The sequence below is a fragment of the Zalophus californianus genome, chromosome 11 (assembly GCF_009762305.2).
Source record: "Zalophus californianus isolate mZalCal1 chromosome 11, mZalCal1.pri.v2, whole genome shotgun sequence".
NCBI classification, from domain to species: Eukaryota; Metazoa; Chordata; class Mammalia; order Carnivora; family Otariidae; genus Zalophus; species Zalophus californianus.
Genome location: NC_045605.1, coordinates 104,936,060 through 104,946,756, shown reverse-complemented (window position 1 = coordinate 104,946,756; position 10,697 = coordinate 104,936,060). Strand labels below are relative to the sequence as shown.

Here is a 10,697-nt window from a genome sequence, read left to right as displayed (position 1 = left end):
AATCCAGGCTCCAGCTACACTGAGGTGCACTCCAGCCATTCATGGGTTTTCACCTGTTTCTGCTGGGAGGCCGGTATGTTTTTGTTTTTTGAGAGACAGAGAGAGACAGAGCAAACCCACACGGGGCGGGGGGGGGGGGGGAAGCGGATGAAGGAGAAAGAATCCTAAGCAGGCTCCACACCCAGCCCAGAGACCAAATGGGGCCTCGGCCGTCTGGATCTCACACTCTTTGAGATCATGACCTGAGCCAAAACCAAGAGCGGGAGCCTAACCCCCTGGGCCACCACCCAGGTGCCCCTGGAGGCCTGCATTCTTCTTCGCGGTGTGAGGATACACGAGGGGAGGGGAGACACACCTGGGATGCATTAGAACAGGAACCGTGGGCCTGCCAGGGCCTGGGGTGTCAGCGGCTGAAACGGTGTAGGAGACTCTGGGCCATGAACGTGAGGCCGCCACCAGTGAGGGAAGGAGACCCATCGTCCCGTTACCCCTGCTCTTCTCCCTTCCAGGAACAGTTACTTTCTCTCTCTCCCTGTTCTCCACGTCCTTGCCCTCTGTCTGCTCGCTTCGGTGCCCACGGCTCCTGCTTCCTCCCCCCTTGGGATTGCCCGGACCCCCAAGTCTCTGATCCCGCACCCCTCCTGCGGCCCCGCTTCTCGGATCAGCTCAGCCCCACCTCTCCGCGCTGGGGGCCACTCTCAGTCCCCCGTGTCCAGGTCCCAAGAGTCTGGTTGGCTCAGCACTGCACCCGGCTGAGCCTTCCAATTGGCTGCCGTGGGTCAGGTGCTCTCATTGGGCCAATCAGCTCTGCCCCAGGGGGCGGGGTCACCTGGCTCAAACCCGGCCCCAGAGTAAGTTTCACCAGGAGGCAACTGCGGGTGAGCGAGGCAGGGTCGGCACCCCCTGGTGACCGGGCCGCCCGGGGAGGGGGTGGACCAGCACGCATCTTGGCCCCTCGAGAGCTGCTGGGAGCCTGGGTCTTGACTCAGGAAATATTCCTTGACTGGAATTCCAGGCTGGAGCTCCCATCTCTCGTGAGATCTGATTCCCTTACCTATCGCTGCTATTTGGAAAAGAAAAGATTGGATTCCAACCCTCGTATTTATTTTTCTCATGTCTGGAATGTCCATTTCGTTCGAAGGCATCAGGAGCAGTGAGGGGGAAGCAAGAGGGCTCTGTCCCTCCACCCCCACCCCTTACCTGGCCAGACCCCCTGTCTGTGTTGAGGGCCCACCCTGTAGGGGAGAGGAAGGGGGCCGGCACCTGCGAAGGGGCCTGCTGTGGCCCCAGGACCATCTCTGTGAGCCAGAGCCTGGCCCCCACTGTGGCAAATCAGCTGAGCTGTCACCTTCCTGTGCACTTCTTGGGTTTCAATTGGAACCTAATGGTAACCATGGAAATGTCTGCATGTCTTCGTGTGAGTCTCCTCCCCAGGCCTCACCCTCAGCTGATAATGAAGCAAACCTCAGACTGATTTCATCACACCACGGCGTTTATGAAACATGTGTTCGCCAAGGAGGCACAGAGCCCCTCATCCAGCCTACTCTGCTGCTGGAGGAAGGAGCCCCTGGACGCTCACCTGCGTGGCTCACTCTTACATGTGTGACTCTTGACCTCAGATCAGGTCTGACGTCAGGGTTGGCGTTTGAGCCCCGCTTTGGGACCCATGCTGGGTGTGGAGTCTACTTTCAAAAGGAAAGTTCCCTATGTAGTAGTAATTAAAGAGTGTCTAAAGGAAAGTGAAAGCAAAACTGTCACCATTGGTATAAAAGTCCGTGCACACGCAGGAGAACGGCAGACTCCACCATGGCTGAGGTAAGCCCCCGGGAACTTTCTATTTGCAGTTCTCCAGCAGTAGGCCACCCCCCTCTCATAAAAGCCTCAGTGTGGGTTCCTGGTGTTGGGCACTCTGAACTGCAGAGTTTGGAAAGGCTGTAGAAGGATGTTATGGAAAAGTCTTGGTTGTTTCAAAGTCCCTTTTCCTGCAGGAGAGTGTGGGCTTTGTGTTTAGTGAGCCTCCCCTGTCCTCTGGCTCAGCTCAGGGCCCAGGGGCTCCCGGGGAAGGAGCTGGGTTGGGGTGGGATCCTTGCCCCCCAGAGTTGGGAAGCATCTGGTGTGTGGGCCGGGGGAGTGTCCCAGGATTTGGGAAGTGAGGGGATCCCCAATGTGTCTGTCTCCCTCGCTGGGGCAGGAGTTCAGTGCCGGCTCAGCTCTCTCCTCTTCCCTCCTTGGCATCTGTCCTGCCTTGGTAAGTATGCTTCCATTCCAGCCTTCTGACTCTGATTTCCCTTCCTGTCAGCCCTGATGTGCAGATTCACACGGTCCAGGCGGGGGCAGGCTGGCCCTGTGGTTGCTGTGCACTGAAGGGGAACTAAGTGAACTCAGACAATTCGAGGAAGTGAGGCCATTCTTGGAAGGAGCGGCCTACTCTGCACCCACCTGATCCCCTGGGGTGGGCCGAGGGCCTGATTGCTGAAAAAAAAAAAAACAAACCCGCCCTTTGTTTCCTAGGCAGCCTCTCCTTCTCCAGGTGGGGCCAGGCGTCACATTTTATTGCCACCAGCTACTGTGCAGGGTGTCTGGGCCTGATCTTAGTTAGACATTGAACCTCAGAGTGAAAAATCCCCTTTTGATTCCAAAGTGGAGATCATCCCTGGGCGTGCTGTGCCCTGGCTGAGGGAGGAGAGTTGCTGGGCCCTGGGTTGTGGCCCCACTGACCCTCCAGCCCCTCTTCCATGTGGATTTCCTCCGCCCCCATTCCAGGCCAGGCCCTTCACTGGATCCTGCGGAGGAAGGAGCCGGGCAGCACACAGGATCCTGCCCCAGTGGAGCTCAGAGCCCACAGGGAGGCGCAGACAGACAAGAGGAATCCCAGCAGGACAGGATCCATGCAGGGGGAGGTGGCAGCTGAGCCAGGCTGGGCCCTGAGAGCAGCTGCTCAGAGAGGGATGTCTGTGTAGGGGAGAAGAAGAAAGGAGGGGTGGGGACGGTGACTGTGACCGAGACAGCCAGATGTGCAGAGGATCAGAGGCAGGGGCCAGCTCTGTGGTGAGGAGAAGGGCAAGCCAGTCAGCCTGGGGCCGGAGGGCAGGGACGGTGAGGAGGGCTGAGGAAGGGCTGGCTGGAGAGCCTTTGAGCTGCCCAAGGTGCATGCCCCGTGCCCTGAGTCCAGGGGAAGGTCATGGCCAGATGTGCCCTTTGGGAAGGCCACAGTGGGTCTTGGGGAGACTGGGTGTGGGGTAGCATGCACACATGGCCTGGTGGGAGTGGGGGCGAATGTCTAGAAGATGTAGGGCCCCGGCACCTGTCCGGCTAAGTCACAAGAGCATGCAACTGTTGAACGCAGGGTTGTGAGTCAAGCCCCATGTTGGGTGTGGAGATTATCGAACATATCAAAAAAAAAAAAAAAAAAAGGCTGTGAGATCTCAGGGGCAGGCCCGGAGACTGCCCTAATGAATTCAGAGGGTGGGAAGTGGACCAGGTGACGAATTCAGGATAAACTCCTGGGGTCAGCATTGGCTGTTGGATATTGGCATGACAAAGAGGGCTAAGGAAAGCTGACCCCAAGTCTCTGATTAGGTGGCCTGCAATGAGAGATATAGGTTTGTGGTTTCCGGAGAGCAGGCACAGAAAGGGAGAGAAATTGAAACATTCTCAAATCAGATGCTGGGCCCCAGGGGTTAGGGTGGTGGCACTGAAGAGCAGGAAATGGGTGTGGAGGGGGGAGGCAGGGCCAAATCAGGGGGAGAAGAGGCAGCTCAGCATTGCCCAGCTGAGTGTTCTTGGCCAAGCCCCTCTCTCTCTGATCCTCAGTTGCCCCCTGAAAATAGGGTGATGCTTCCTTCCCCTGCGGCTTCTGGAAAAGTGCCCACAGAGGCCTGCCATGTGCATGCTGGGAGCAAGCCCCCTCAGGGTCAAAAGCTGCCAGCCCTCCAGAGCCTCAGGTCCCCGGGGGATGCCGTCACCCAATGTCTCTCAGGTTGGCATCTCCAAGGGCGGGTGTCCTTGGGCTGGAGGGGACAGAATCTGAGGAGGAGTAGGTACCTGGTGTGGCCATGGACAGTGAGGGTCAAGAGGTGTGAGGAGGACCTGTGAAGGGTGGAGAAGCTGGTGACTTTCCTCCCCAATTGCTGGGGAGGGTCTGGGGCTCCCAGGCTCAGTAAAGGGGTTTTCATGCAGGTGGTCATGTCCGCAGGCTCTGGAGCAGGTGTACAGAGCACCTGCACATGCATGCTCACAGCCTCGGTGTGCACATGAGTACGGCCAACACACACATGCAAACCCAACATAAACACATCCACTGATGTGCCCATGAGTACACCCAACACACACATGCAAACCCAACATATACACACACACTAATGTGTGCATAACAATGCCCAACACATACGCGAAATCCCCATACAGGACACAACACAACAGATGTGCACATGAGTATATCCGACAACCACATGCAAACCCAACATACACAGCACATGCTGATGTGCATTTTCAGGGAACACAACACACAGACACACATGCACCACATGTACATATACACGCATGTGCTCCCTCACACACATCCCATACAACGTGAGCGTGCGCACATACATATACAATAATATGCACACACTGAACAAATCTCCACTCTCCCATCCCACAAGGACCTTTTCTCCAGGCTCCCAGCCCCTGGTTGTGCAGAACCTCTGAAAGTGACAGCAGGATGAGGGCCCCACAGGGGCCAGGAGTTCCCTCCCACTGCAGGCTCTCACCAGGTGATGAAAAGCACCCAGTGGGGTCCCCAGGCCAAGCTTCAGGGCCCCAGCTGGGCACTCTACTGTTGCCTAGAAGGCTTCCTACACCATCTTGGGCTTTTGTGTTGCAGTTTTGTGAAGAACCCAAACCTGGAGACCTGATTCAGATTTTCCGCATTGGCTACGAGCACTGGGCCATCTATGTGGGAGACGGTTATGTGATCCATCTGACTTCTCCAGGTAAGCACTGTTGGAAATATTATTTTCAAAATATTTGTTACCATCATGAGAACAATTAGAGGAAAGGGCTGAGCAAGGGAATCCTGAGTTGGTTACTCCCTGAGCTTGCTTGAGCAGACCATACATCCACATCCCATTGAGTAATCGAGTGGAGTCCCATAGGTCTGGAGGCACGGAAGGCAAGTAGAATGCACATTCCAAGGGTGGGATGAGATGAGGAGCCTCTGATTGCTGGGGGCGACCTCATGGTCACTGGTGGTCACATTTTCTAGATGACCTCCCCAACACCAATATTTGGATTATCAAATGGAGATAATATTTACCTCCAAAGTTAAAGACGATGAAGTAATATATGGAAAGTAAACAGTGTGTGATCAAATAAATTTGATCTGTTTCTGAAATGTCTGAGTGCACAAAATTGAGCAAATACTAAATACTTGACTACCACTGTTTAAAATGGCAAAATCTTTGAACAACCAACATGTTCAATAATAGGGCTTGGTCAGATAGATGATCTATATCCATGTGATGGAATACAATGACTGCATACGCAATCATGACATTCACTGACTTAAAAAAATTCACAGCTCGTTCAGTAAAAAGAACAAAATCTATGAATGCCCCAATCACATTTGTGAAAAGACAAACCGCAAGCCCACAATAGTGTACTCCCTTGGTTCTCTTTCTCGTCCTGCCCCTTCTCCCTCCCTGTCTCGCCTTCCCCTGCAGCTCCCGATGACCATGGTGGTGTCTTTGATTCCAGGTGAGTTCCCGTGGGCTAGATGCAGCAGCATGTTCTGTGCTCTGAGCAACAAAGGAGTAGTAAAACGGGAGCTCCTGCGGGACGTGGTGGCGGGCTGCCGCTATAAGGTCAACAACCTTTTGGACAACAAGTATAAACCAAAACCTGTGAACCAGATCATTTACTCTGCGAAGCAGAAGGTTGGTCAGGAGATGGAATACAATCTTCTGCACAGGAACTGTGAGCACTTTGCCACTAGCCTGAGATATGGTAAACCGGAGAGCAGGCAGGTAAGGCTCTGTTTGAGACGATCCCTCTTCCTCCTGGAGGTCCCCTTGGGGTGGTGGTGACCAAGCTGTGCAGCCAGAGGGGAGAATCACCATGACCCAGTGGCTGGGAGTCAGGAAGTCTAAACTCAAATCTTCAATCAGCTTCTGAACCACTTGGGGTCTGTGGACAGGTCACTCCTTCCCTGGGCCTCAGTTTCCCCATGTGCAGGAGGAGGAGTTGGACGGAGGAACTCTGCAGGCCTTCTAGGATCCTTCACCTCTAGGATTCACCCTAAGGGTCGCTCTTGATGCCCGCAGAGATGTCAGGAAGAGTGTGGGCCAAGCCAGCACCAGGACAGGTGTCCTAAGGCCCCAGAGAGCACTTAGGCAAGGGATACTCAAGGTCCACAGGCTTATGTATGAGCTGAAGGATTCATTTATGGAAGATCTGGGGCACAGCTTCCATGCCCACCCCTTCTGGCTTCCACGTTTGTTGTCCCCAAAACACACAGCTAACAAGTGGCAGAGGCAGGATTCCAACCCCAGCTGTCCTTCTCTAGAGTCTCTGCTCCATACACCGAACCGCAGAACCTGCAGGGCTAATCATTTCAAGTAGAACATCACTACAACTTCAAGTTGGGTCATTTCTTTAAGGACTCGTAAAGAGCACCCCTGTGCCTGGCAGAACTGGGTGGGGGATGCAGCGAGGAGCAAGACAAGTGACACACGTGAGGTCCTTGCTCTCCCGGGGGCCACAGGTGTGACATGGTCAGCATTCGAGAGCCGTTCCTGCGCTGCCTCACACTGGCTGCAAGGGCTCCCTGATGGCCGCCAGGATCTCAGCCCTCCTGCCTTCATCTTCTTGTCCTTTCCACAATCGCCCTCTGGGGATTTAGGTGCTTTAAATACCCACAGAGTGGATCGAGTTGCCCTGGAGCCCATGTACAGCCCTGGCCGGCTGGCTCCATCCAGCGGCTCCTTCCCCATCTAGTCCTTTTCTCCCCATTTCCCGGCCAATATTTGTTGACTCCTGAGTTTGTCAAGTGGGCCAAGGGGCACGTGAGTCTCCTTGAGCTGAATGTTCTTGAACATACAGCCCGTCCTCGGATTCCTGACGGAGTGTGACCTCCCCTGTCTCCTACAGGTCCAGGATGCCCTTGTGGTGACTGGCATCACAGGAGCCGGCTTGGCAACCATGAGCCTCATTGGAGTCATGTTCTCAAGAAACAGGCGGCAGCAGCAATGAGTTGAAGAGCCCGTCCCGTCAGCAGTGACTTTGTCCATTTAGGGGATCTCGTTGCCCCGGAGGTTTTGAGGTTTGGTCTGTGGATTTCATTCTGTTTGACAATAAGGCTTATTTTTACAGAGTAAAATAAAACCCAACAAGGGAGCACTTTACTGGAGGAGACGCAGCAAGAACTGGCTGGTGTGAAGTGTGTGGAGGCGCAGCTGGGCTCTGGACCTGGCCACGCACGGTGGCGCCCTGGGCTTCGGCCCTTCTCTCTCCCTTTGGGTCTGTGGCTGTGTTCTTTGTCCTGCAGGAGCCAGTCCGGCTCCAGCTGTTTCAAGTCACGGGTGTTTCTGGTTGTGGGGAGACAGGGGAACGGCAAGGGAGACACGCGGGCCTGGCCGATGGGCAAGAGCAGGACCCATCAGACAACTCGGACCGTCGGCCTGGGACTAGAGCCGACACGGCTTCTCGGACTCCGCAGCTGCAGTCTGTGGCTGTTCGGTGGAGTCCACACCAAACCAAAGCAAACGTCTGCCATGAGGAAAGTCAGTAAAGGCTCTTGCCCATCTCGTGAAATCCTCTCTTATCTCCCTCTGCTCTCCACGCCTTTCCTTGGCCTTGAAGCTGGGGTTATATATAGGAGGACAGGGCAAGAGGAGGTAGCCTGCTTCAAGAGGCTACCACAAAGTCTTATAAGAAGTAGAGCACATAATCAGAACTTTCAGAAGTCTGCTCTGGTAGGGATGTCCCTGGCTAAAGGCACTCAGGTGGCAAAGTGGGGCAGAATCCCAGGTGGTCTCGGGATCCCCGAGGTCACAGAAAGAACGGGGGCACCTGAGTGCTGCAGGGTTCCCAAACATCAGAGCGGAGAAGCCGGCTGCAGACAGTGATCCCAGTGCCAGCTTTCTCCCCCGGGTTGCTAGAAATCAGGAACGGGGTCAGGCGACTGCTCTCCCAGCAGGGGCCCAGCAAGCTGCAGAAGCATGAGGAGACCCCTATTCCTCCCGCTGGAGGAGTCGGGGAGGTGCGCACCACAACAGTCCTGAAAGTTTGGAGCCTTCAAGAGGGTTGGTGGGCCCGAGATAAAAACGCTGAGTCAGATGCTGGGTGAACACAGAGTGAGGAGGGCAACCATGGAGACAAGAGTGGTTGCTTGTCTGTGAGGGTGCACTGTAGAGTCGGGGGTGAAGCTTTCAGCTCTGGGGCTAAAGATCCGGGCTCTGCCATTTTCATCCCCCATTGGTGCTGAAAGCCTAAAGGGAGCAAAGGAGAGGCACCCAGTGGAGTCTGGAGTCACGTACACTGAGCCCAGCCTGCTGGCAAGGGAGAGCAAATCCCACTTGGGAAGGACACCTGAGAATCAGCACAACAGGGGCCTCCCACACAGACCAGCAGGAACATCACTCAAACACCAAGTTTACACGTCATAGAGAACTGCAAAGCTTTGGCTCTTGGGGAAAACAGTATATAGCATTCGTGGGGTTTTTTATTATTATTATTATTCTTTAGTCCTTTAGTATTATTTTTTCAACTATTTTCTTATTCTTTCAATTCTTTTTTACTTTCTTAAATTTCTATTATATATATACATTCTCTATATATTATTTTTGGTTTCTTTTCATTGTATTTTATTTTATTTTATTTATGGATATATGTAAGTTTTGCTTTCTTTCCTATTTCAAGATCAGTTTCCTGTAACAAGCAGACCAAAACACACCGAGTATCTAGTTTTTTGTTTTGGTTCTTGTTTGATTTTTTTCTTCTTTTGTTTTGTGTCTGTTTTTTTCTGTTGTTTTTATTATTGTTGTCTTTTCACTTTCTTTCTTCTCTTCTTTCTGGACAAAATGATGAGACAGAGACATTCACCCTAAAAGACAGAATAGGAGGTAGTACTCCTGGCCAGGGATTTAATCAATATGCATATAAGTAAGATGTTTCAAGTAGGATTTAAAACAATGATTATAAGGGCAATAGCTGGGCTTGAAAAAGCAGAGAAGACACTAGAGAATCCCTTCCCTTGGAATTCAAAGAACTAAAATCTAGTCAGGCCAAAATTAAAAATGCTATTACAGAGATGCTGTCCTAAATGGAGGCTCCAAAAGTGAGATAAGTGAGGCGAGACAGAGTCAGCGATATAGAAGATAAAATGATGGAAAACAAGGAAGCTCAAAGAAGAGAAGAAGACCACTAGTGAATCTTGAAGGGAGACGCTGAGATCTCATAATTCCGTAAGTGACATAATATCCAGATAATAGGGGTCCCAGAAGATGAAGAGAAGGAGAGAGGGGCAGAAGGTTTCTTTGAAGAAATTACAGCTGCGAACTTCCCTAATGGGAGAACAGAAAGAGACATCAAGTCCAGGAGGCCAGAGAACCCCGCTCAAAATCAATAAAAATAGGTCAACACCTCGCCATACACTAGTGAAGCTTGCAAATTCAAAGATTAAGAGAAAATCATGAAAGCAGTTTGGGACAGGAGGTGGCAGAAGACCTATCTACACAGACCTGGCAGGATGTAGTCAGGGTGCTAAATGGGAAAAACATGCAGCCAAGAATACTCTGTCCAGCAAGGCCGTAATTCAGAAAAGAAGGAGAGAGAGAGTTTCCAGGACAAACAAAAACTAAAGGAACTTGTGAACACTAAACCAGCCCTGCAAGGAATATTGAAGGGGATTCCTTGAGCAAAGAGAGAGCCCAAAAGTAACAAACACCAGAAAGGAGTTGAGACAATCTATAGGAACCAGAACTTTACAGTTAATACAATGACACCAAATTCATATCTTTCAATAGTTACTCTGAATGTAAATGGGCTAAATGCCCCAAGCAAAAGACACAACGTAACAGATTGGATAAAAAAGCAAACCCATAGATATGCTGTCTGCAAGAGACTTCTTTTATACCCAAAGACAACTCCAGATGGAACGTGAGGGAGTGAAAAACCATTTATCATGTTAATAGATCAAAAGAAAGCTGTGATGGCAAAGCTTATACCAGACAAACTAGATGTCAAACCAAAGACTGTAATAAGGAATGAAGAAGGACACTATTATCATAATTAAAAGGTCTATCCAGCAAGAAGATCTAACAATTGTAAATATCTATGCCTCTTACTTGGGAGCAGCCAATTATATAAGCCAACTAGTAACAGAACCAAAGAACCAGATCGATAATAACACAATAATAGGAGGGAACTCTAACACCCCACTCAGAGCAATGGACAGGTCATCTAAGCAGAAGATGAACAAGGAAACCAGGGCTTTCACTGACACACTGGACCAGGTGGACTTCACAGTACATTCAGAACAGTCCATCCCAAAGCAGCAGAATACACGTACTTCTCGTGTGCACATAAAACATTCTCCAGAATAGACCAGATACTGGGACACAAATCAGGTCTCAACCAGTACCAAAAGACTGGGATCATTCCCTGCCTATTTTCGGACGATAGTGCTTTGAAACTGGAACTCAAGCACAAGAGGAAAT

At 51.7% G+C, this 10,697-nt stretch overlaps 1 protein-coding gene across 1 annotated transcript; it reads left to right on the top strand.

Annotated features, from left to right (window-relative positions):
* The first annotated feature begins 3,839 nt into the window (after nucleotides 1-3,839).
* On the top strand, nucleotides 3,840-7,791 carry LOC113913759 (phospholipase A and acyltransferase 3-like). Its single transcript, XM_035723107.1, has 4 exons — nucleotides 3,840-3,979; nucleotides 4,865-4,973; nucleotides 5,737-6,005; nucleotides 7,129-7,791. Exons 1-4 carry the CDS (start codon nucleotides 3,884-3,886, stop codon nucleotides 7,228-7,230), a joined length of 576 nt encoding a protein of 191 aa, XP_035579000.1. The 5' UTR covers nucleotides 3,840-3,883; the 3' UTR covers nucleotides 7,231-7,791.
* Nucleotides 7,792-10,697: the final 2,906 nt, after the last annotated feature.